The sequence below is a fragment of the Phymastichus coffea genome, unplaced genomic scaffold (assembly GCF_024137745.1).
Source record: "Phymastichus coffea isolate CEN01 unplaced genomic scaffold, Cenicafe_Pcof_1.1 PCOF00027, whole genome shotgun sequence".
Lineage (NCBI taxonomy): Eukaryota > Metazoa > Arthropoda > Insecta > Hymenoptera > Eulophidae > Phymastichus > Phymastichus coffea.
Window position 1 is genome coordinate 4040763 of NW_026706838.1, and position 27528 is coordinate 4068290.

At 41.6% G+C, this 27528-nt stretch overlaps 1 protein-coding gene across 1 annotated transcript in view; it reads right to left on the reverse strand.

Annotated features, from left to right (window-relative positions):
• The window catches only part of LOC131675637 (ethanolamine-phosphate cytidylyltransferase-like), a 41871-nt gene extending 14780 nt beyond the window's left edge, over positions 1 to 27091 (reverse strand). The window contains exons 1-2 of the mRNA XM_058954675.1: positions 27056 to 27091; positions 26706 to 26926 (exon numbers count right to left, since the gene is read on the reverse strand). Coding sequence (XP_058810658.1) covers positions 26706 to 26926; positions 27056 to 27091 — 257 coding nt within the window. The remainder of the gene's footprint in view (positions 1 to 26705; positions 26927 to 27055) is intronic.
• Positions 27092 to 27528: the final 437 nt, after the last annotated feature.

A 27528-nucleotide genomic window follows, 5' to 3' on the forward strand; every position in this document is an offset into this window, starting at 1 on the left:
CAAATATCCGAAGAACAACTCTGTATGTAGTAATAAAAAAAGAAAATTTAATACCAATATCAACAGCCAAATCTCCTTACTAGATATAAATAAAATACAGGACTTGATAGATTTTGCAATCATTAAAGGCTTGTATCGTAAACACTTGTCTTGCCACTATTATTATCAATTTCAATTCAACAACTAAACCAAACTTAAAAAATGGCCATATTTTTTACGGAAAAATATCACACACGGGTTGGTAGATAGAGCAATTAAATTTTCAGATAAACGTTTTCATATTGGAAACATCATCTTAGTTAAAAGGTTGTTAATAAAAATCAGTTATCCTTGTTCATTTATTAACAGTATGATTGAACATAGACTAAATTTTTCAATAATATGACTAACCGTCATACGAATAATAGTAGTAAATTTATTTTTTTTATTTATTTATGATTAACTAGAGTACATATACATAATTACACAGAATGATCGTATATATACATTACAAAAATTTTTTACAAAATTTGCAATTCAGCAGAGGAAAATTTCCTGTTCGTCAGTCTTACGACGAGAGGAATCTAAACCAATAATAATTTTGCTATGTATTGATGATCTTAGTTTTAAAATTCAGTCTATATTTCATGCAATAATTATAGAGTCATACATAAACCGATTAACAAGCTAAACACTATTGTTAAACTATGTAAAAAGTCTGTTAGTGAAAGGATGAGTGTGAAGCTGTATATAAGTTTGATTATTTTCATTGCAAAATATCATACGTAGGTCAAACTGATTGATAACTGAATCTACAAATTAAAGAATATAAATATAACATCATCAATAATGATAACGCATTAGTTGAATACGCTAATAAAAACAGCTACACTATTGATTTTGAAGGTGTCCAAACTGTCTATGTGGAGTAACATAAAACAAAAAATATGTGTTCAAATATGCTAGATGTATAAAACAAGCAATAACATGAATAGACAAATAAATATCATCAGACTGAAAAGCATTTTTAAGGACTTTGTTGATATTACACGAAAAGAATGTGATAAAAGTTGTAATAATAATAGCGCTCGATGATACATTTGCGAGTGCGACGAGATGATACTAACAAGTGAGTAATATAATTTGAATGCGGAAATGATAGCTTGATTTATATAAGCCGATTATGGATGATAAGTAACATACTTACGACTCGTACTTCAATCCGACACGTATAATTTCTACGTATTATCTCTACAATTTTAACAAATAACTTAAATGATAAAATTTGTAATAATGGAAAGGAGGGAAATAGTGAGAGCTGGAAATTAATTTAATTTTAATTATATTCAGAATTTGACTGGTACAAAGCTAAGATATTGGATTATGAAAAGAGTTATAAGAAACGCAGAATATCCGAAATGTTGCACATTGGCTTACATAAAAACATTTTAAATAGAAAAGAGGATTTACAATATATTAGTCATATTTATTAGATTTTATTAAGATCGGGATGATAGATGAAGAATATATATATATATATATATATATATGTGTGTGTGTGTGTGTGTGTGTTGAAATACTTGATTTCTTACTGTATTGTAACGTGACTGGCTACGAGCTATTCGTTTTAGCCTATAATAATTTGACTACGAGAGAAATCAGGTACACATATATACATATAATTATGTGCCATTAAAATTACATTTGCAACTTTATTGTTAATAATTTGTTGTTTTTCTGTTAATAAAGCCTAATGAGCTCAGCAAATGCTGACGAAACGTTGCTAAATATAATTAAAATTAAGTGAATTTCCAGCTCTCACTATTTCCTTTCTTTTCATTATTACAAATTTTATCATTTAAGTATTTAGATTTTCTAATATTCCTGGTAAATTATCACTTGATAACTTTGAATAGCTGTACCTATCAACATTTCTGTTGCACAAATAGGAACCAATCAAATAACCATTTATTATACCCCACCACACCATTCCTGATGATTCCTTCAAAATTATTTTTTCTAATTTCACACTCAAAGCGCACATCCAGAAAAATGTGCGCTTATCTTTAGAATTCTTCAGTGTCTCATTTTCATTAGAGAAATGACAATGAGTGATACTTAATTTATAAAGGTAAATATTAACATCGGTTCAGACGGCGAAAGGCCAGGGACGACAGGGAAAGAATAGAGAGGATAGGGACGACGCTACTAAGCGGTTTTCCTCGTCACAAGGTTTCTCTGCTTCATACATCTTAACGTCTAGATACCATGTGATATGAATTTGTTTCTCGAGGTAATTATTATATAGTTTTCTTTGCAAGTATAGTATAAAATGTGCGATACTTTTTATAATATAAATTTATAGTTTCTGCTTTTCTTTACGAATGATGTCTCATTGACCTGGCGGTCACCCTCACATCTGGACAACAGAGATTGATCCATGGCTTACAGGATCATAAAATTGTTTTTGCCAACTTTGATCCTTTATTTTTTTTATATTTGATGTAACTCGATGATATATTAACTTTTACATAATTGATATTTACGTAAATCCATCATCAACTATCGTAATTTTAACGCTTTTTACTCGTAATATCGGTCAGCGTTTGCATAATATTTTAGAATACTTCTCGCATAATTTATTAACACCTATTTTTATTTCATAGTAGTATATTATTCAACGCGATATGCTATTTTATGACAAGTGAACTATGACATGAATTAATCATTATGTAATTCAAATCAGAGAAAAAATGGGTTGTATACGATGAAGTTTATTTTTTGTATATGTTTGATTATGTATATTTTTGTATATGTTAGATAACTTATTCGTAATGCAATAAATCATTTACAGTATGTAATTGTATAGTATGTGAATATCATAATTAAATTATTATAAAATAACATATGACTTCAAACAATAGATTACTGTAAAATAAGAACAACTGTTAATGGATTAATATTCGAAAATACTGTAGAGATACTAACCGACATTAAAAAGTGTTAAAATTACAGTAGTTGATAATGGTTTCATGTGAAAATTGATTATATAAATTTAATATTACGTCCAGTTATACAAAATTTTTGAAAAAATGAATTTATCCGCATTAGTTGTGGAGAAAATGAGAAAATGATGCTGGGTGTCAATTTAGTACAAAGTTATTAATTATTTTGTAACGGAGAAATGCATCCGTTCTCGTCTGGGTAGCTCGCAGCCGTCCGCGCAAATTATTTACTCAGGGATTCGGGAAGCAAAAGACGTTCCCACGACTGTGGGATCCCCCAATCGAACACAACCATGTTAAACGCACAGATTCGAAGTTGGGATGAGGAGTGATACAGCGGCGAATAAACACAACACCGGATTAACACAAATCCTTTACTTCTCAACAATCGATTACAAGACGGCGATCTCACGCCTATATACTATGAGCGGAACAATAATAAACGCAAATGCGAAGGTGAATTGATGGCTGGTAAGCCTGTCGATCCCTTTTTAAAACGAATTATCACAATAAATGCCCGACAAACACTTTCCGCCGTTATTTCGTCAACGGGGTGTCAGCAGATCTGCCACACTACGAATCCATCAGCTGGTGCCCGAACAGGCAAGAGAGAGAGAGAGAGAGACAAGAGAAACACGGACCAACCTCGACCTTCAGCCTCTCTGACGGCTAGAACGCTTCGCAGTCTGACGTCACTGGTGCGCTCCTTCTCGCTGACCGCCTCGTTGGTGTTATTGTCGACGCTCGTTGTTCTCTCGCTTGTCCTCTCGTTCGCTCTACTAATGTTACTGCCTCAATCTGTTGTTCCGCTCGATGTTGTCGTTATTGCTTCCGCTGCCCTTAGGTTGCTCGGTGTTTGCAGCAGCAATAAAGTCCGTTGACGCGCGCACCCGCGCACCTCGCCGGTTACCCTCACGCACGGGTATCCTTTGGAACACGGGTGGATACGATCCAGCTACCATACTTTAATCCTTGTCCACGCACCGGACGTGTCTCCGAAAACGAACGTTGACGAGGTCGTGGGGCCAACTCCGGAAAACCGTTGACTTCGGTTAAATCCATGCGCGTACCTGTCTCAGCTAAAGCTCAGCAGATATTCTCCCCTTAAATTTTCGCGGTGATCCGCAACGATAGCGCTCTCTCTTTCTGTCTCTCTTCTTCTGCGCCATCTCGATCGCTCCAGCCATCAGCTCAGCCCATATATAGCACCTCGAAAACCAAAATTCAAGCATGAGTGTGCGTGTCACACGCACACACTCTCAGTTTGGCGCGGCGCGCAGACAATTGCGAGAGCCAAACGGACGAAATTGGCCTAGCCGAGATTCTCCGGTACAATTTAATTTTGTGTTTGACGATGAATATGATGTACGAGGTGTGTTCAAAAAGTAACGAGAATTTTTAAATTTCGCGGGTTTGGAGAGTCCGCTTGTATAAAATTTTTTTTTATTATGTTGATACACATGCCCCTGAAGTACTATAAAATTTTCAGCAATATTCATTGCTTACTTTTTAAGTGGCAGCCGCTAAAGTTAGACGTGTTTTTCGAGCTCGGCGATTTTCGTTTGTGAAAAAAAATGGATCAAAGAATTTGTATTAAATTTTGCGTAAAAAATGAAATAAAGTGTAGTAAAGTTTGTCAAATGTTAGCAAAGGCATATAGTGAGTCTGCTATGAGTAAAGCAAGGATTTATGAGTGGTATAAGCGTTTCCAAGATGGCCACGAAAACGTTGAAGATGACGAACGACCCGGACGCCCAAGCACATCAACAACCGATGAAAACGTGAAAAAAGTGAAAGAAATGGTTATGAACGATCGCCGAATCACAATCAGAGAAGTCGCTGATGATGTTGGCATATCAGTTGGCTCATGCCATCAAATTTTTTCGAATGTTTTGGGTATGAAACGTGTGGCAGCAAAATTCGTTCCAAAATTGTTGAATTTCGAACAAAAACAGCGGCGAATGGAAGTTGCTCAGGAGTCGCTAAATGAAGTCAATAACGATGCAGAACTACTAAAACGTGTTATAACAGGTGAAACATGGGTTTATGGATATGATGTCGAAACTAAGGCTCAATCGTCCCAGTGGAGGCATTCTGGATCGCCAAGACTGAAAAAGGCTCGACAAGTGCGGTAGAATGTGAAGGTTATGCTCACTGTGTTCTTCGATTTTAATGGCATAGTGCATTATGAATTCTCTTTATGAAATTCTCATTATGAAATCTTCTATAATAATAAGAATAAATTTTCAACCTATTCTAACCTTATTCTCGATTGAAAATTACAAAAAAAGGGAGAAATTTGATTGGTATTAAGAAGTTTTTTTATTGCAACAATAAATTCAAATTTATGAATAATCAACTTCATAACTTAATTATATTTATAAAAATAAAAGCTATACAGGAAAATGGAAATCAATTATTAATACATTATGGGAATATTCTGTGTCAAAAAATTTATTACTAATAATGTAATGCTGAGGCCATAGAAGACCACTGCTTTTTAATAAAGTTAAGTTATAATTGTTTGTTATAAAAATGATAGAAGAAACAAGAGAAGAGCAGTAATTAGTACTAATATTATAATAAAATAATAAAAAGCTTACTTTGCTTAAATAAGATATCCAGTAGTTCAAAAAGAAAAAAGGGTTAGATCTCATGAGTGATAAGCGATTAACACATAGCTAAAGCCACAGATGAAGAGGGCAGGAAGGTATTTGATTTATGAGAACTCAATGACGAGACTATCTGAGCAGACTCCTATCCGATCCTAACTGTTAACAATATCTTTCACAAAGTAGGAGGCGCTAGGTTCTATACCGTGGTCGATCTCACTATGGGCTTTTATCAAATTCAGATGCATCTAAAACATTCCCACAAGACGACTTTTAGCACGCCGTTTGGATACTACGAATTTATAAGAATGCCATTCGGATTGAAAAATGCTCCCGAAACTTTACAATGATTAATGGATAATCTATTGAGAGGATTACAAGGGAGATACTTATTTGTATATTTAGATGATATTGTCATTTAGGCGAATACGATTGAAGAACTTAATCAGAAATTCAGAAAATTAGTAGAAAGATTGAGAAAAGGATGTTTGAATTTACAAATCTCAAGGTAAAAATTCCTAAAACGCCGAATGAACTATCCCGGACATATAATTAGCGAACAAGGCCTAGAAGTCGACTCAAAAAAAGTAGAAGCCGTAAAGGGCTTCCCCCGACTTAAAAAGTTAAAAGGAGTTCGTTAGTTCTCAGGACTAGCAGATTACTAATGGCGGTTTATCAAGGATATAGCCAAAATAGCCAAACCTCTCACCAAACTACTACGCAAAGATACTGAATTCAAATGGAATGACAAAACTAAGAAAGCTTTCTGGGAACTAAAGGAGATGCTCTGTTACTTTAATTTTCCGATTTAACCAAAGGCTATATTATACGAAATGATACCTCCGGCATAACTATGGCTGGCATTTTATCCTAGGGATCCATTGAATCAGATAACCCTATGGCTTATTTTTCAAGAGTCTTGCGTGGCCTGGAATTAAACTATGAAGTTTACGAAAAAGAAGCTTTAGTGATCATACAGAGCATAAAATCTTTCAAATCGTATGTCTATACGTATAGATTAATAAACATCATTATTGATCGTCAGTCTCTAGTTTGATTCAAAACAGCTGATTTAAATACTAGAGTTCACAAATGGAGGTTTTGAAGATCCGAATATAACTATGAAATAGTATATCGACGAGGAGCTTCTAATACTGCCGCAGATGCTCTATCAAGGTATCCAGTCGAAACCCTATACGTAAATTCGATTGAAAACCAATTTTATTCCCTTAGCATTAAAGAAATTGAGTCAAAAACAGATTCTGACACAGAATCTTACTCAAGCTTGAACATTAATGTAATCTCAGGTAGCCAAAAACAAGCCCTAGAAAGACTGTCAACCCCGAAAACAGAGACCCTATCAAGGATCCCAAAACCAGTAGTTGAGAAAAGACCACGAGGCAGACTAAGCAAAGTTAAAGACCAAACACCAAATGCTGATAATAAGCCGGAAGGAAGATATTCGAAAAGAAATCAAGAAAAAATTCCGAATATAAAGAAAATAATGCAAACGGCAAATTTGAAGGTATAGCAATTAGTAAAGCTCCTACACGCCGAATTTTGGAAGAACAATCTGATAATGAATCAGAGGACTGCAGCTCTGTTAAATTAAATAATTCAGATGAGATCTATTACGATATGAACAAGAAATTGGTTAAACCCAGTACATAATTGTGATAACAACGTAGCTTACTATGTAAGTTCCGAAGGACAACCATGTGACGAGGGCGCTAAACATTTAATAAAATATAATAAATTAATTAGTAATCAGGTTTTCGAAATAGAAAAAGTAAGTAAGGTCAAGAAAAATAAAAAATATTCCCAATTTTGATTATGTATTCATGGAAGAACCCCAGAATTCATAATCCAAATAACAAATAATATCTGTGATACGCTGATTATTCTGAGAGTTCTTTTAATCGGTATAAATCAAATAAAAGTATGTTTTGCAAAGAACGAATACATTGAGAACTTAAAATGGTCAGAGTGCTGATATATTTTAGACGAAATTTTTTATAATACAGGTATTAGTACATTACGTAACGCGTGCGGGAAGTAGATGATTCCCGCACGGGTGAAGTTTGTCGCCCGAGCGAAGCGAGTGTGCGACGATCACATACTTCACGCACAAGTTACGTACACTATTTTTTCACACAAGTGCGGGAAGTTCGAGTGTAGTAGGTTTATGTAAGCAGGAAGAGAAGGAAAGGAAGTTACGGCTGGCACTCTCCCTCGTTCGTAAAAAAATATGAAAAACTTTTAAATTATTAGTTACGAAATGAATAATTATTTTTTGAGAAATATTTCTTAATAATATTTCTTTGAGAAACCCTATAGATTTTCCCGCATTTCATCCCCATGCTAATTGCGTTTTCTAATGCTCCGTGCGGAAAATAATAGTGCTCAAATTGGGTAAACCCATACTCGTCCCGTCTTTTATGACAGGCCATTAAGCGTCAGTACATGCAGTACACTGTAAAAAAGCTGCAGTTGAAAATTCAAGACTTTGTATTGAAACTTTTTTTCAACACAGTATTGAAAAACCAATACAAAATATTAAAAATTCAGTACAAAGTATTGCAAAATCGGTATATAAGTTATAATAATTTCAGTTTGTAAATATTTCAATTCGCTACTATAACATTTGTAACTCAATTACGGTCAACAATTATCATTAAATTTACTTTAAAAATAATAAAATTCTAAAGAGAATAATTTTTACAATTGTAACAAAACTCGTTCCTTTGTTACCAATTCTTTTGCGGGGTAAGTGAGGCACTTTCGCTCATGACAATTGAGGGAGAAGAACGAGGGGAGGTTGATAAATAAATTATACAAAGACAGGAATCAAATCTCACTTACAACCTATTATTATTAATAATTATTCACACTGAACATACGCGCGCATAACATAATCTAAATTACCGACCAACAAACTGCAAATAGAACAATAAACTACTTAAGATAATCACAAATGAACATTTCGCATTTCACTAATACCTAATCGCGTACTTAACCTATTACAAACTTACTTAAAACTACGCGAACTAATACCGGGTAAATTGCCCGGCACGTGGGCGCCTGGACAATTCACCAGTCGCAACTTACATCACTATAAATTAAACTTAGCGCGAACCTTCAGATAGCCGGCACGTAAGTGCCAGGCTATCTCTTTCAACGCGCACCGGTCGTCGCATCAACAGAGAGAGAGAGTATAGAGAGAAAGAAGAAAAGGAAGGCTTGACCTTTTATCTCCTGTTCCTCGCAACGTCGAGAATCCTGAGCGATGCGCTGCCGCAGGAAGTACCGGGTGTCGTCACTGGTCAGATCGTCGCTAACCGCTGTCGCTGACCAGGTATCCGTAAGCGACGTTGACTTTCCTAGCAGGTGGGCTGGCTGCAGTTGCTGGCAAAGCCGTTGCCGGTAGGGTTGATCTTCCTTCCTTCCGGCTATCCCAAACTGCTCTCTCTGCTGGGCTCGGAATTCCGCACTCTAGTAGGACTAGGCTTCGACTCCCTCACTCTAGTAGGATTCGGCTGCGACTCTCCTCACGCACTCATTCTTGCGCGCATCTTGCAGCTGCTCAGCGGCGCTCGCTCCTCTCCCTACCTTGACCTATTAGTTAGGCGGCACGCGACGCGTCGCTTATCGGTCACGCGTTGCGCGCCTGCCAATCCCTGCATAGGCCTAATACTCTCTCTCTCTCTCTCTCTCTCTCTCTCTTTCTCACTCTCTCTCCGCGCTCTTCAACTTTTCTTTGCGCTCAACTGCGCTGGCTCGTCCTTGGCGCTGAAACAAAAGGCCAAGTGTTAGACGCATACTTTAATGCGCCTAACGTTGGCCAACACGCCTTGCCGAGTGGGGGAGGGAGAACGCAGACGAGAGATCGGCACACAATAACGACAAATTTTAGTTTTTTTCAAAATTGAAAATTTAATACTTGATATTGAATTTTCAATACAATGTATTAAAAATTCAATATTTTCGTGTTGAATTTTCAATTTTTGTAAAGAAAATTCAATATTTTGTTGTCAGTGTAGATCTGCGTGTACCTTTACCTACTTTTACTTTTCGCACGCTTATCCTTACCTATTTTTACTTCCCGCACGTTTATCCCTACCTATTTTTACTTCACACACGCTTATCCCTACCTATTTTTACTTTCCGCACGTTTACCCCTCGCTACTTTTACATCCCGCAAGCTCTCGCAGTTCTTCCCGCACGCTAAATAACTGTGCGGGAATGATACACTTCCCGTACAGAAAAGCGTGTCGGAAATCGAACTTCCCGCACGCCGGGTGGAAAAAAAAGAATTACGAGGTCTGTTCAAAAAGTATCATGAATTTTGTATGTTTTCAAAAGGGTCTAGCCAGGTAAGATAGTGAAATCTGCCTTTGAACGGTGAGGGAAACGGAATATACCCTTTCATTCCTCATGTATAGAAACCCCTTTTCCCAAATTTTCAGACCCCTAGACCCCAGGGGGGCCGGCTGAGACGTGACTATACGCTTTTCAGTTTTTTAACGATGTCTCGGTCAATTTTGAAGCTAGAAAAAAAACAAAAAAACCAAATTGTAGGATTTTTTGAGCCCCACAAACCTATGTGACTCAAAAAATTTTTAGCTGGAAATTCAAATTTTCACAGCCTTTTGAAAACTTTAAAAATTCGTATTAAAAAAACAAAGACCGACTCACCGCTGAAAAAATATATCTTACGTATTTTTTGCACAAAAATGCCTGTGATTTTTTCCAGATTTTTAAAAGTGGTGGAACGACCTTGAAAAAAATAAAAATCTCTAAAAAACACCTTTTTTCGACTCTAGCTCTTTATAAATCAATTCTATGCTGAAATCGACTACGCCATCGTATTCTTACCAGAAATTATTGTTTTCATTCAATTATAAGCGTGATAATGTTTCTGTCTATTTTTGTGAGAGATAAATAGAACTGTATTTGTTTAATAGGTATAGAAACCTGTGGTTATCGCCGAAGAGGTATACGTTCTTTCTTTCTGGGTCTTAGGTTCCCAGCTGATTCATTTTTTTTTTTCAAAAAAAAAAAAATTAATAAGCTACCCAGTCGAAGACCATATGGGTTTGGTCAAAAAATAAATTTTCCGTGGACTTGGAACATAAGTTTGACAACCAAAAACGAGTATTTTCCACTGGTAAAACTTGCCCCACTGATCTCTTTAGACTTTCCGTCTGTATCACACTCATTATTCAATATCACATGGATTACCCGAGTACATTATTAGCATAACATACACTGCTAATTTAGTAACCGACCACAACAGAATCATAATTGAAGCCCTCCATCATGTTGAACTAAATTAATATTTGGACGTAACTTTGATAAATAAATTCAATATATTGACATTCTAAATGCTTCTGTGATAATCAACAAATAATACCAACCTGTGAGCCAGCTGATCCAAATGTATTTTTCATTCTTTATCCTTTAATCTACTCTATATTATAATACTTAATACTGTAACGGGGTAAAACCGTTTAATAAATTATGTCGCGTGATTACCTCGAAAAGACACGCGAAATTGTCAAAGCTCACTGCTATTAATACGGGAGAGCACGAGAAAGCATACGCCGGTCAACCGATTATCGTTTATAACCTAAACTAAATTGAGTGGAAGCTATGTGAGAAGAGAGAATTAATGAAAACGCTTGTTAGTGGGGACAATTAGATCTTTTATTATCTTTCTAAACTCACAAAAGGTCGGCCCGCGCGTTTGTTTACACGTACGCTCGCTCATCGGCAACACGCTTTGCCGGTACGCTCGCTGCTCTCTGTTATTAGAGCCTTACATGCACGCATCGAGAGTTAGTATTAAGTTATCATTTTATGCTCGCGATCGCGAAATCAAGCTGGCCAGCTTACCTTGTAATTGCGGGCGATCGGAGAAAATCACTGCAAATCGCACAGCACAGAACAGTCGCTTAATGTTTTATTCGCGGGACGCGAAAGCACGCACACACCGGTTTCGCCCTCGATGGCGAAACCTCACACACTCTCTCTGGATCTCTCGACCGGGCCTCTGACTCGCAGCTTGGCAGTTCCTCGGCGGCTACGATCCTAGATCACTGGCTGCTAATTGATGAAGCGTATTGATGGCTAGGGCACGTGATTCGGCGGCGGTAATAACAGAAGCGGGCGGACTCAACTACGGTCGATGCTTCACTGGTTCAAATCTTGTCGCGCGCGTTCCGTCTGCTCGCGTGCCGAATTCCTTCGTTACATATTTTTGTCCCCCCGGGAGGTGCTGCCCTCACGGACAACAATAAAACTAAGTAATTAGCGCTAACTTGACGTTTACCGTCACAGCCCCCTTCCAGTCTGGACCTATAGGGTCCTTGACGATGATCCCGTTAGCGCTATACCTTCCGAGGAGGATAAGGGGAAGGATAATAAAGAATCATAGTCCGAGTAATGGCAAATTTAAGTTTTATTGGACGACAGGGCGATGTATCAGTGGTCCTGCCCACGGGGGCAGGACATCATCACCTAGCTGGCCTCGGCGGTATCTCCTGGCCCTGGTCGTCCAATGGAGGTCGGCCGCGTGCCTCCCACCCCAGCCTCTCCTGGACCAGGTCGGCGTGTTGTCGCACGCGTGGACAGCGGTCCGTGCGAGTCACCCCGGGGTAGTGGCATACGTTGCACCCCTCCCACTGAGCGCGGGAGAGGGTGCCCCGTGGGAGCCCTCGCTCTCGGGGGGTCAGAGGCAACCCGTTCCTACGGTTCGGGGCGGACCACAATGGTCTTTCGACCGTGGAATCCGCACCCGAGGGGCCCAGAACCACATTGATGTGGATGGGCCCCGTTGTCTGACCGCCTTGGCTCCCATCCACATTAACCACCAGGGTTACCCCGCCTTCTTGCGAGCCCTGGTGCGGCGTAATTCCCGACCTGGTTTCCGGGGACGTTGTTCTGGCCCCGGCGGTCGGAGACTGGGGGAGGCTGTCGGTGTTGACACTCGCCGGGCCCTCGAGGGCCTGGCGGAGGCGCTGCTGTACGCCCCTGATCGCCGACGCGAACTGGCGACGGCGGGACACCACCTTATCCCAATAGTCCAAGTCTTCCGGGTGGTGTCCCGCGGCTGTGTACGCATCGAACTCTGCGTACACAGTCCGCTGGAGGGTGTTGAGGGTCGTCCAGCCGCGCTCGACTTCCCTCAACCCCTCGACGATGTCTCCCCAGGTTCGCCCGCCGGACGGGGGTGTCTGGCTGGTAAACCTGGGGCGCCAGGTCGCGTCGGTGGCACCCTCCTCCGTCTGGGTGCCGATGGTCGCGGTCGGGACTTTCCGGGGAATTGGTCCCTTTGGTGGTCCGGGCAGTGGCGTGGTGTTGTCTCGCGCGATGCCATGGGTCCTCGACGGCACCGCGGTTGACTCGTCGGCCGGGAGCTCTTCGATGAGCACGGATGACGAGCTCTCGTGAGCTCGCACCCGTGCTCGCTCCTCTTCCTTCTTCTTTTCGGCAAGCAGGTGGAGCACGGCATGAACCACCCCCTCGACGGCGGGACCTAAGTCCAGGCCGATGAGGGCGGCTGCCGCTTGCTCGAACTGATCGAGGGTAATCTGCATCCTGTAAATGTCCGGCGAGTTAGTATCCTAAAAATAACTTTAGATATCGAAGGTGGGCGCCTGTTCGGCTGCCCAGGGCCTTCGTCGCCGGAATTGAAGGTGGGATCCTTGGCGTCGGTCTCCCAGGTCCTTCGTTCGCCGTGTATCATGCATCCACGGTTGTCGCTTTCGGTGGTCTGCCCCTCTTCCTCTTCACGATGATGGGAGGAGGGGCTCGTGTCGTTTGTCGATGTTGTGTGGTGTGTGTAGTTCGCGCGGACTTACGAGGTCTTCCTCGTGGGCGCTTCGTCGGGTTAGTAGGAGGGATATCTAGTGGGACTCGGCTGGGGGGATTACGGCGAGTACGGCGAGGTGATTTCGGAGTTGTCGCGTCGTCATTTCGGAGTGTATTATCTGAAGTGTTGGCGCTCCCGTTTCCGTGCATCGATGTACCGCTCGCGTTAGGCGGGACGTTCATCGCCTCGGTTCCCTCGGTGGTAGAGGTCTCGTCGTCATGTCGCGTTCGGGGCCCATTTGCCGGTACATCGTCGTCTCGTCCATAATACGGTTTGAGGTCCTTAGCATGTATTAGCTCTGTGACCTCTTCCTGTTGGTTAGTGAGGCGATATGAGTTGGCGCCGAGTACCTTTGTGACGATAAAGGGGCCGATGAACTTGGGTGCTAACTTCGCGGAGATGCCCTGTGCCGCGCAGGACAGTATGCGGTTCTTTTTCCACACCCAATCACCTTCTTTGAACCTGTGGTCCCTGTGTTTGGCATTGTAGTACTTAGACTGCCTCAGGTACTCATCCGAGGCGCTCTCGTGAGCTTGTTGAATGGCGGAACGGCTCTTCTGCATGTGCTCGTTCCATTGTCCGATTCGAAGCAAACTCTCTTCCTGTTCGGCGAGCTCGTCCATCCGTTTCCGGAGAGTATTCGGGGCTCCCGGTTGTCTACCGTAATTGAGCATGGCCGGACTAACCCCGGTGGAACTATGGGCGGCCGTATTCAGCGCGAACATGAGTTCGGGTAGCGCTCGGTCCCATTCCCGATGATTCCCCTGCAGATACGACGTTATCATCGTCTTCAGGGTACGGTTAACCCTCTCCGTAGGGTTAGCCTGCGGGGTATAGGTTGGGGTGAAGGTTCGTTTTATCCCCTGATCTTTCAGGTACCCGTCCACCAACTGATTGCGGAACTCGGTGCCGTTGTCAGACAAGAAGACCTTGGGTGTGCCGAAACGTAGGATTACTCGTTCCCGAAGTTCCTTCACGATCGTCTTGCCGTTAGCGCTACGTATGGGTATACATTCGACCCAACGTGTGAATACGTCGATGAATACCAAGACGTAGTCGTGCCCTCGTGGGCTCTTTGGGAAGGGTCCGGCGATGTCGCCCGCGACCACTTGCCAAGGCATGGACCATGTTCGGTCCTGCATGAGCCCGCGCGGTGGCCGTTGCTCGACTTTGCACTGTTGGCAGACCTGGCACTTCTGGACGTATCCCTTCACATCCGAGTACATTCCCGGCCAGTAATAGGACTGGGCGACACGGGCGAAGGTCTTCTCGCGTCCTAAGTGTCCTGCTGTCTCTAGGTCGTGATTTTCGAACAGCACCGCTTTGCGTTCTTCTGGGGGCACGACGAGTTTCCATTCGTCGCCATACTGATCTCCTCCTGGATGATCATGATTCGGCTTTCGGTGATACATCACCCGGCCGACAACCTTCCAATTCGGATATTGCTCTGGTTGGCTCTCGACGCGTCGGAATTGATCCGTGTACCAGGCGCTGTCCCTTGGCTTCGGCTGGTCTATTGCGCCAACCTCTGCCTTCGTGGGCTCGAAAGCGCGTGATAAGGCGTCGGGCAATACATTGTCTGCCCCCTTTCGGTATTCGATCTCGAAAGTATGGCCTTGAAGTTGTAAGGCCCATCGGGCGAGACGTCCAATTGGATTCTTCAGGTTGTACAGCCACTTCAGGCTATTGTGATCAGTCACCACCCTGAACGGGTACGCTTCTATGTATGGGCGAAACTTTTGGATGGCCCACACGACCGCCAAGCATTCGCGCTCCGTAGCTGAGTAGTTTTGCTCAGCCGGATTAAGGACTCTGCTAGCGTACTCTATGATTCGGTCGCCGTCTCCTGCCTTTTGTAACAGGACGGCCCCGATTCCGGTAGCGCTAGCATCTGTCTCCAGCACGTACTGCCCATCTGGTTCTGGTAATCCCAGGCACGGTGCGGACATCATGAGTGCCTTAATTTTGGCGAAGGCTTGTTCCTGTTCCTCTCCCCACACATATTCGCTCCTTTTTCCTGTTAACCTCGTTAACGGTTGAGCGTGCGTGGCGAAGTCGGTCAAGAATCTGCGGTACCACGAAGCTACCCCCAGGAAGGTGCGCAGCTGTCGCACGTTTCCCGGTCTTGGGTACTCCATGATAGAGCGCACCTTCTCAGGGTCTGGCCTGATCCCTTCGCGGTTGATCAGCAGGCCGAGGTATTTGGCTTCAGACTTGCAGAAGACACTTTTCTCTCGATTGATCGAGAGGCCGGCTTCGCACACCCTGTCCAATACGGTTTTTAAGTGTCGTAGGTGATCCTCGAAACTGGACGATACCACTATGATATCGTCCAAATAGGCGAAGGCGAATTCGCCTAGTTCGGGGCCGATCACACTATCGATCAACTGCTGGAAGGTGGCACCGGCGTACGAGAGACCGAACGGCATCCGTACGAACTGGTAATGTCCCAGTCCGGGTACGGTAAAGGCCGTAATCGGTCGAGACTCGATCTTGAGTGGGATCTGGTGATACGCGCTGCTGAGGTCGAGCGTAGATATATAGCGCGCATTTCGCAAACGTCTTAATATATCTTGCATAAACGGCAAGGGATACGCATTCGGCTCGGTGACTTTATTGACCTTTCGGAAGTCAATACAAAATTTGTATGAGCCGTCCTTCTTGCGTATCATGACCACTGGGCTCGACCAGCCACTGTCGGCTGGTTCGATTACCCCTTGGGTCAACATTTCCCTTACCAGTCTATGCATTTCTTGCTCGACCTTGTGCGATACTGGATAGTAACGCTGTTTAATCGGCTTCGTATCACCGACCCGAATCTCGTGCTCGATGCCTGCCGCGCATCCCAAGCCCGTCGGGGCTCGGGATAGGGCCTCGTTGATGGTCTTCTGCAGCATGGTCTGTTGCGTAGCCGTAACCTCGGCTAGTCCGATTGTGGCTAATCTCGGACCAGCCTCCAAGCTAGCTACTTCCAGCTCCATTTTGGCCTACGATCCCTTGAACAGCAATGTGTTGTCGTCTGGATCAAGTACCGCTCTGAACAACCTGACGAAATTCACTCCTAAAATACATTCTTCGACGAGGGTAGGGAGGATGGCTACTCTCGTCGGCATCGTCAATCCTCCCACGGTGAAAGGTAGCATGGCGTGACCGATGATCGTTAACTTACGACCGTCTGGTAATCCTGCTGTTCCCGCGTGGGTGGTATCTAATCTGACGCCTAGCACGGTCGCTATTTGTAGAGCATTACTACCCATGGCTGTGGTGGAAGCTCCCGGATCATAGAGGGCCCGTATTTGGAAGTCCCCTATCTTCACCGGTAGCCACCAACGCGTCTCCTGTTCCGGGGAATATCGGGAAACAGTTTCGACGGCTCCACAGCTTTGCCCTTTATTCGTTATAGCGCTAACCATTGTGCTCTTGCGTGGTCGAGTGGCGTTACTTGTCGTCCGAGCCCCTTTGGTTCGGCCGATCGGAGTTTCCTTGAGGTTCTTCTTCGACGGTTTATTTGCCTTAGCCCGTGCCCCCGAGGGCGTGTGCGATCCGTACGTCACCGCCTCGGCTGGTCTAGGGTCTTTGGCTTTACCAGCGTCGAAACCTTTCTTCTCCGAGCGCACTCTTCCGCCACGCTTATCTTTGGCGTCAGCAATGAAGTTCTCGTCCTCGACGCCCAACACGCTCGTTGTTAACGGCGTAGGCTGTGTTGGCGGAGGCCGCGAGATCTCTTTGACGGGGTTTGGGTTATTGGATGAAGGAGTGGGATCAACCCCACCTATCCACTCCTTTGCTCGTTTCCCTTATTACACTGGGGACAGAACTTCCTATAATAACCCAGTAGGCCGCACTCGGCACATTTGATCGGCCCAGAGAACTCTCTTCCTCGTTTACGGGGAGTCTCCGGCCTTTTACTTCGGTCCTCAGAAGTCGAGCTTTTATCGGTGCGGTTACTCTTCATTTCCGCCGATATTTCCTTAAGGGATAACAGGATTTGGTTGAATGCGTCGAAGGGTGGGACTTTCTTTTCACCATCGACGGCTTCCAGACTCGGGTTAGGTGCCGCCCCCGGGGGCGTCGGTGTGTAGACGACCTGGTGCGTCACCTTTTCGAGCACCTTCTCCATGCGTTCCAATCTATCGCTGACTTCCGGTTTGTCACCGGACATGGAAGCCACTTTCCCTTTACGAGCCTTGCTCGCGTCGGTGCGGGGATGATATGCCATCTCAGGATACAAAGTCGACTGAGGGTCTGGCATCGTCCGCTCCATCCTCCGCTGATGCAAGTTGTGCTGGGCCGTCATGGCCAGGACGTTTAGGGTTCGTACGGAGTCCACTTCTGATCTCCGTATTTGGCTTTGGATTTCCGGTAGGAGGTTGGTATGAAGCAGGTCTAGCTGACTCTCGTGCGTCATCCTGGGGTTTAGCCGACTCATTAGGCCCATCAGGTTCGCGATATATACGTTCGCGGGTTCGTCTGGGCCCTGATATCGGCCTTGAACCTCTTTGATTAGACGCTGCTGCTGTTGCCTGCTAGTTCCAAACCATACTCTGGCGTCTGCCTCGAAGTCCGCGTAGGAGAACCATTCACTCCTCATCGCCTCGAACCATACAAGGGCGGGACCGGTGAGCAACTCGGAGACAGCCGTGAGCATCTCGTCTTCCGTGAGTCCAGCGCTGCTCCTCGAGTTTTCTAATCTCGTTAAGAAGGTGTCGATGCTCGCGTTGCCCTCTCCGGAGAACCTGAGCTTCCATCCCCTGACGATGCGGCCGACGTCCCTTGTTGTGGATAACGGGCTTGACGTCTGTTGGGATGACCACATGCTCGGCGGGTGGTTGCTCACTTCAGCATTAACTCCACCGAGTTGATGCTGTCCACCCTCTCCAAAAGGGGGCGTTCGGCGGGGGGTCCTGTCGGGGGCCCCCGTGGGCCTCAGGCCGGGTCCGGCTGGAGTGCTCTGGGGTAGCCTTGCGTCGTAATGGCATGTGAAGGTGTCCTGGAATGCGACACTCCTACGCGTGTTTTCGGGTTGCGGTTCCTCATTGGAACTGTTTGACTCGTCTTGCCGCGTACTTTTGTTCACGGCATTCTCCAGTTCCGTAATCCTGGTTGCTAGGTTGTTCATGTGTTCCTGCACCCTGATGTTGGTCTGGACGATCTCTTGCATTACTTGGGTAAGGTCAGACGCATTTCTATTTCGCGATTCTTGGACCTCCCATTTCCTCTCATGTTCCCTGCATCGGAAAATGAGGTCTTGTATCATAATTGCGAATGCCGGCGGGAGTTTAAACTGGTATCCTTCGTCAGTTGTTATAGTAATTTCTTTATTACTGTTAATTTTCTCTCCGCTGTCCAGGGCATTCGCGATGTTTATCGCGGTTTTTTGAACCCGCGATATTACGTCCGCACTCTGTAGTAGTTGGGCTAGCGGGTGTTCTCCTTCCTGCTCGGATGCTGTGTGTTCCTGGCATAGGGACGCAATTAGCTCCGAGCGTAGGGCGGCTCTTTTGGCTGGACTGCTGTTTTGGTGTTCGGCTTCCGCGAAATCTGCTGCGGAATAGTCGCCGAGTAGCCAGTTGTGCAGTCTTGCAGCTCTCAAGAGCTTGCTCCCGCTAGTCTTGAGCTCCAGCTGGTCGAGGTATTCTTCTATCTCCTCTTCCTGGAGCGTCCATACCCAATTCTCTACTTCAGTATGAGTGCGGTCCATGATTTACTGTTAGGTTACTTGCGGTTGACATTTTTTTTTTTTTTTTTTTTTTTGTAAAAATACAGGTATTATACGCGCGTGCGAGTGTTATATTAAAATTCGTGCGCCGAATTGAAAAATAAAAAAAATTTTTATTTGCCAACACTGGGCTTGATCAAGGGCGCTTAACGGATTAATTGCCGAAAGATCCTTTGCTCGTCAATACGCAATACAGTGATCCTGCCTATCAGGCGTACTAACTGTTTGTTAGCACGGCTGTATGAGTTAGTATCTAAAATATTGTCACGAGCGTTGTGCGTAAACACCAATAACCGCAGTTGATAATATTAAAAAAAATATGCTAACACAATACAATGTCGAACAAAATTATTCAATTGAATTAATCCCGTTTGAAAATTGCCAGTGTTAGTTTTTCCCCGGGCCAACGGGTATAATATTATTTGCGGCAATTTTCAAAATTCGTTGGTGTTTACGTTCTAGAATCTTTCGGTCGCACTCGCACGCGTTCACAGGTTTTGTTTACAAATTTTCGCCGCGGCGGGCCTTCCCAAGCTAGCTAACAGGTATTGTTTACACTTGTGGCTTTCGGTGTCGAGTGCGCACAACAACACTTGACTGCCACCTGAGCTATTGGTTGACCGAGCGCGAGGTTAATAATAAGAACCGGTGTTTTGCACAATCAAAAACACCGTAGGTTCTTTAACGTTGGGCGCCATGTAACGGGGTAAAACCGTTTAATAAATTATGTCGCGTGATTACCTCGAAAAGACACGCGAAATTGTCAAAGCTCACTGCTATTAATACGGGAGAGCACGAGAAAGCATACGCCGGTCAACCGATTATCGTTTATAACCTAAACTAAATTGAGTGGAAGCTATGTGAGAAGAGAGAATTAATGAAAACGCTTGTTAGTGGGGACAATTAGATCTTTTATTATCTTTCTAAACTCACAAAAGGTCGGCCCGCGCGTTTGTTTACACGCACGCTCGCTCATCGGCAACACGCTTTGCCGGTACGCTCGCTGCTCTCTGTTATTAGAGCCTTACATGCACGCATCGAGAGTTAGTATTAAGTTATCATTTTATGCTCGCGATCGCGAAATCAAGCTGGCCAGCTTACCTTGTAATTGCGGGCGATCGGAGAAAATCACTGCAAATCGCACAGCACAGAACAGTCGCTTAATGTTTTATTCGCGGGACGCGAAAGCACGCACACACCGGTTTCGCCCTCGATGGCGAAACCTCACACACTCTCTCTGGATCTCTCGACCGGGCCTCTGACTCGCAGCTTGGCAGTTCCTCGGCGGCTACGATCCTAGATCACTGGCTGCTAATTGATGAAGCGTATTGATGGCTAGGGCACGTGATTCGGCGGCGGTAATAACAGAAGCGGGCGGACTCAACTACGGTCGATGCTTCACTGGTTCAAATCTTGTCGCGCGCGTTCCGTCTGCTCGCGTGCCGAATTCCTTCGTTACATATTTTTGTCCCCCCGGGAGGTGCTGCCCTCACGGACAACAATAAGGTTAAGTAATTAGCGCTAACTTGACGTTTACCATCACAATACATAATATGTATATATATATGTGTGTGTGTGTTTATTAATCATTAATTGGATAATTGATAAAGTCGTTTATTTCAGGTCCAGACTATACCATGTCTACATCAAGTGTTAATGATAAATGTCCGAACTGCGGTTTATCGAAGAAGAAGATGGTCGGGAAAAAGACAAGAGTTGATACAGAGGATGAAGCTATTGCTTTGTCCGATTATTTTGCTACGACAGTCGTAGTTGGAGATACTTTATGTCAGAAATGTGGAGGCGCCGCTCGTTTTGCAAAGTCAAAACAACGAAAAGTCGAAGAAGCGCCAGCCAAAGAAAATACTCCGCAATCCAGCAGTCAAGAATCAACTGCATCTGAGTCATCGCAACAAAGCAAAATTGATCCAAGGTATAGCCCAATTAAGAAAGAAGTTATTGAACAAGAATTTATTCAGTTACCTTTGAAAAGAGTAGTTTCCACTCATGATTATTGTTGCTTATGTTCACTTAAATCAGGACTTATTGTTGTTCCTTTCGAAGCTCGGCGGCAGGCCCTTACTGAAAGAGAGATATTTATCCCAGAGGGTAACCGCTGTTGTCGTAAGCACTTGATAATGAAAAAGTTTTATAATGATGAGTTACTGAATTTGAAACCGATATCCCACTCGAGCAATGTAACAGTTGCAGATGTAGCCAAGCTATTCAAAGCTCTAAGTGTAACATCCGACAGAGAATTACACGATAGAATCGGTGATTTTACTATCTCTGAAGATAGAATTAAAACCTTTACTGGACTCAATTGGGAAAAAATCATAGAATTGCGCGAAATGGCAGTTTCCCTGAGGAATATTGATAATCGGATAGTTACGCAGACACTCGTTGTTTTTTTATTTAGATTGAGAACTGGAAATTCCAATGAAATGATTTGCTCTGTCCTTGGCCTTGATCGTCATCAACAAGTCTCGGAATTTTCAAAATCTGTTTTGAGTTCTTTTGAAAGAGACATATTGCCTTCACGTTTTGGTTTGAGAAGCATCGACAGAGATGATTTGATTAAAAATCATTCGACAGTGCTACTTCAAAATCTTCATGATGTTAGTGATGATAATCTTGGGCTAGTTGCCGATGGAACTTATTGGAAGCACCAGAAAAGCTCAAAGAACGAATACCAACGAAGATCATTTTCACGGCATAAAAAAGTTCCTCTGTGCAAGCCGTTCACTATATGTACGACGGATGGTTATATCGTAGATGTACTAGGACCCTTTTATGCTAAAGAAAATGATGCAAAAATTCTGGAAAAAATTTTAAACGCGAATGACAGCGATTTGAAGAAGCCGATGTGCAAAAAGGATGATGTTTTTATTCTCGATCGCGTCTTTCGTGACATAGTATCGCAATTAGAAAGTGATGGGTACAGGGTTCTCATGCCAGCGTTGAAAGATAGAAATCTTAAACAACTATCCGCGGAAGATTCGAATAAATCTCGACTTGTAACGATGCTTCGATGGGTTGTGGAAGCTGTTCATGGTAATGTAGCTCAGAAGTACAAGTTCTTTCATCAGCAATTGGACAACCGTTACTTACCCGAAGCTGATCTCTATTGCAGAATAGTTTGCTTTTTAATAAATCAATTTGGTAAACGACTTATCTCAAGAGCTGCTACAGATGACGAAGTACTGAATTATATACTTAACAGAAATTCCAATGAAAATAGCCTAGCCACAGAAGTGATTTTAGAAAAGTATAATCGAAGGAAAAGCTTATTCCAAAAGTTGACGTCTGCTGACTTACAAGATTTTCCTGAAATGACGGAGCAGGATTTAGTAAAACTATACAGTGGAACGTATCAACTCAAACAAGCCATATCCTACTTAGCTGAAATGCTGGGCGAGAATAATGAGATAAATGTTAGTTATTTCAAAGAATCTGCTGATCTTCTGAAAGTACGAGTTAGATCGAGACACATCGAAAGTAAGACGTATAACTGCTACATCCAGTACAAACCCAATACTATTGGCTGTTCCGGTATAGTCCGTTTTTGCTGTGAGTGTGCTAATGGAATGAGAACAATCGGTTGCTGCTCTCACGTGGCTGCCGTTATTTATTATTTAGCGTATGCTAGATTTCAATCCTGCATTGTTAAACCTGCTGAACATCTCACAAGGATTTATGAACAAGATCATGTGGTTACTTCTATCGAAGAAGATAGCGATGATGATTAACATTCGAAGCGTGGTCACAGATTATATATAATTATATAGCTAATTTTATTTTTTTTAAATATTATATTATTGAATAATAATTTATTCGTTCCTACTTTATTCATCCTCTTATTATTTATTGAGTACACACAAACATGAACTTCAAATATAGTAAAAAAAATATGATGACGCAAACGGATTCATAGTAAAATCTCTCTACAAAGCGTCAGCGGCCAAATACATAATTTTTTTACTTCCAATGTTTTCTGGGTAAGTTCAACGATAGAACAAATTGCTCCATCGTATTCCATGTAAAAAGGAACAGTATAAGTATATATTACTTTTTTTTTAAATTACATTCTAAGCTAACAATAATTTCAAACATTGCGAGCCGGTCCGATCAACTTTACTTGGCGAATTATTGAAGGGATGCAAAAATCCTAGAAAAAAAAATATATATACGTTTCCGATGTATTTTTTTGCGTAGAATACGATGGCGTAGTCGATTTCAGTATAGAATTGATATATAAGGAGCTAGAGTCGAAAAAGGGTGTTTTTTAGAGATTTTAATTTTTTTCAAGGTCGTTCCACCACTTTTAAAAATCTGAAAAAAATCACAGGCATTTTTGTACAAAAAATACGTAAGATATATTTTTTTCAACGGTGAGTCGGTCTTTGTTTTTTTAATACGAATTTTTAAAGTTTTCAAAAGGCTGTGAAAATTTGAATTTCCCGCTAAAAATTTTTTGAGTCACATAGGTTTGTGGGGCTCAAAAAATCCTACAATTTGGTTTTTCTGTTTTTTTTCTAGCTTCAAAATTGACCGAGACATCGTTAAAAAACTGAAAAGCGTATAGTCACGTCTCAGCCGGCCCCCCTGGGGTCTAGGGGTCTGAAAATTTGGGAAAAGGGGTTTCTATACATGAGGAATGAAAGGGTATATTCCGTTTCCCTCACCATTCAAAGGCAGATTTCACTATCTTACCTGGCTAGACCCTTTATATCTTTACGAGTATATATAAATTTATTCATGAACATAACGCTACAACAAAATTAAAAATCAATTTTACGTATCCCGCGGAAATTCAAAGATTGCGATACTTTTTGAACAGACCTCGAATATGTATGAATACAATTAAATATGTTCCAAAAGAAAGATCCGATGAAATATTTTGCAAAATACACAAATCACCCGTAGGGGGACACCGCGGTCTTTCTGAAATCTTTTATAGAATTAGACTGGAATATTATTAGGAAAATCTAAAACACGATGTTTAAAGGTATACCCAACAATGTTTAGAATGTCAATTCAAAAAGCTTACTCGATTGCAAACCAAACAACCCATGATAATCACTAATACTTGCGTTACGGTTTTTGATAAAATTGCCATGGATATAATGGGATCTTTAAAGTGAACTCCTAAAGGGTACGAGTATACAGGGTGACCCATTTTAAAGGAACCACCCCGAAATTTTCTACGGTTTGCATTCTATAAGAAATATGTTCAGACAAAAGTTGTTTAGGACATGAGGGACACGTTTTCCAGAAATCGGACTTGACCTTTAGATTTATTTTCAAGGTCATTTAAAGGTCAAAGTCATTTTTTGAATAGGAACCTATAATTTTGATCCCGGATTCGGAAAGAGTGAGAAATTCTATGTTTAGATAGGGTATTATGTGTGGGGTGCGGTTAACCCCTTCCCCGCGTAAAGTCATGTAGGGGTCAAATTTATTATTTTCTTCAACTATACACAGGGATGATCGGGCAAAGGTAAGATTAATTTTAATAACCCAAAAACTCGAATAACCCAGTTTAACTTTCTGTCCAAATTCGATATAAAAAAAAATGAGGTGTTTTGAGTAGCCGACTTGGTAGCCAGCCAAGTTAGGCAAACTTGTTAATAATAACCGAAGCTTATTTTCGACAGTCATCTTTTACAAACATATTTACACAATATACATACCATTACATAATAGTAGTCTAGGTGATCTGTTTAGTTAATCAGATCACCCCTAAAAGTAACATTAATAGGTTCTTTTCTTTATGAAAGAATTTTATAAATATAATATAAATCAACTTAATGTCCCTTGGAAAGAATATCGTGAAATATATTTGTAAAACTAGAAACATTCTTAAAAAATGTATCTATATTTAATTCTGATATAAATTAGAAGTACTAAAAATAAAAAATAATTATTATAATTCCTAGAATTCAAAGTAGCGAACAGAAATAAACCATAAAAAATATATTACCAGCGAAAGATTCAAACTTAAAATAACTTAACCATCTGACCATGGATATAGTGTAACGATGAATTAAATAATAAATTTTGTAATAATGGAAAGAAGGGAAATAGTGAGAGATGAAAATTCACTTAATTTTAATTATATTCAGCAATATTTCGTCAGCATGAATATAATGCTGAATATAATTAAAACTAAGTGAATTTCCATCTCTTACTATTGCCCTTCTTTCCATTATTACAAAATTTATCATTGATATATAAGGGAATCAAGACAGTATATTACGGATGAATTAAATAAATACATTATTTAACGTCGTTAAAGAACATTCGTCCCTCAGTACGAGGCTAATTGACACCTCGATTTGCTCCTAATATGCTGGTATGTAAACGTTTCGTGAACGCGAAATCATGAACCGAAATGAGAAATTAACAAAATTAAGTTAAATATTCTTTACTGCGAGCGTGGATGAGTAGGATGTTAATTTGACAAATATAAAGCGTGACACGAAATAAAATAAAATGTTCACACTTTATTTCATAACCCAGAGACCATAACATACAACTACTTGGCCGAGAGATTATTGGGCGCATGCAAATAAGTAAACGAAATTAGTGACCGGACTTGTTGAGAGAGAGAGAGAGAGAGAGAGAGAGAGAGAGAGACTGAGAGAAACAAACTGAACCCGAGCTAGTGCAAGGGATGTTACACGCAATACGAAAAAAGAAATGCTCGCGAAATAAACGAATTTCGTCTGATTTCTCACATCGATGCTGCAAACAACGATAACAGAGGGGTTGGGTAAGTGCACAAGCTATTGGCTTTGGAAGGTGGCTCGCCGAGTTCCTCTCATTACCGATTGCAGCGTCCGTCATCCAAGCAATGAGGTTTCTGCTGATTGCGGACATCTAACTCTTGACAAACGCAGACTTTTCCTTAGCAATCACTACTCTCACACGCAATCTTCTCAAGCACATAAGGCATCAAAGAGCCGACGAGTAGCAACAGAACAAGACAAAAAAAACTTGCGTAATAGCGAGACGGTGAGAGCTTCGTTATCTTGTTTTTTGTTTCAGCTCACGATTCGACCGTCGAAGCGATACCAAAACTATTTTGCCTAGTCTTCTACCACATTCCCTCCTCCATCGCGTCCGCGTGCTTCTTGCTGCTCCTTGGTGCTCTTGAATTTTCGGTCGGTTTCTCTCTAATGTTCTTACTTTCGCATTTCCGTCGTGGTTGCTCCTTTTTCTACGCACGTTCTTTACAATAGCAAACATTATAATTATCAATATATTTATTATTGTACTTTAAATTTCAAAAACTTAAATACCTGAAAACTAATTCACATGAAAAAAATATATTTTTGTTTTATATGACGAATATGACAGCATGATTTTCATTATATTGTTGTTATTAAATATGATTTAATTTAAAAATTAAATATATATTTTGTAAAGATTTATTAATTTATTAAGTAATTATAGTTTATTAAAAATATTTTATATCATTAACTGAAGGTATGAAGAGTTAAAATTTTTCATACCTATGAAGAATGATTCTCTCCACAATTTTTTCAGTAGTCATCTCATTACCACTATCTAAAATCTTGAATTTATTTTGTCTTTTAGGTTCTGCGTAAGGATCTGATGCATTTTCACATGGCATTATAGACGTTTGTCCATGGCAAACAACTGATACATTAAAGTGTTCCATTAGGTCTTTTGAAACTTCATATGGTGCACCTATCACAACTTCATTTACATACTGAAATAATATCAGCTATTATAAATAAGAATAAAAATAAATAAAAATTAATATACTAGATTATAACACACATTAAGAAGTTAAATAGCTTTAAATATTTTACTAAGTCATATGTTGTAATGATATTACAACAATATGTGGCTGTTTATTTCGTACAGGAGTCATAGCCAAAAGATATTATGAAACATTTGTTCAAACATGCATTTGTATATGCAAATGTTCGAAAAATTTGATTCGAGGCGAGATGAAGACCTGCAGCGACTAGCAATGATATAGCTTTAATAACGAAGTATAAAAGTGTCCTCGTATTTTGCAATATTTGTGTCCCAAGACGTGTCGGAACATTTAATGTAGTAGATTACGTACAAATCTTGATGCAGATTTAAAAAATTTTCACGATTTTATCAGTCGAATAAAAGCTTCTTAGTAAAACCAGGTCATCTAGTTTGTATGATCAATGTAGACAATTAGTGTTGTGCATAGATGCTTCTTTGTTGACCCAATTTTGTTTGGATCCCTTAAATTTATTGGAAAAAACCAACGATACCAAAAGCGATCGGGTCTTTTTCCCAAATGGAATAGTATAAGGATCAATTCAGTGT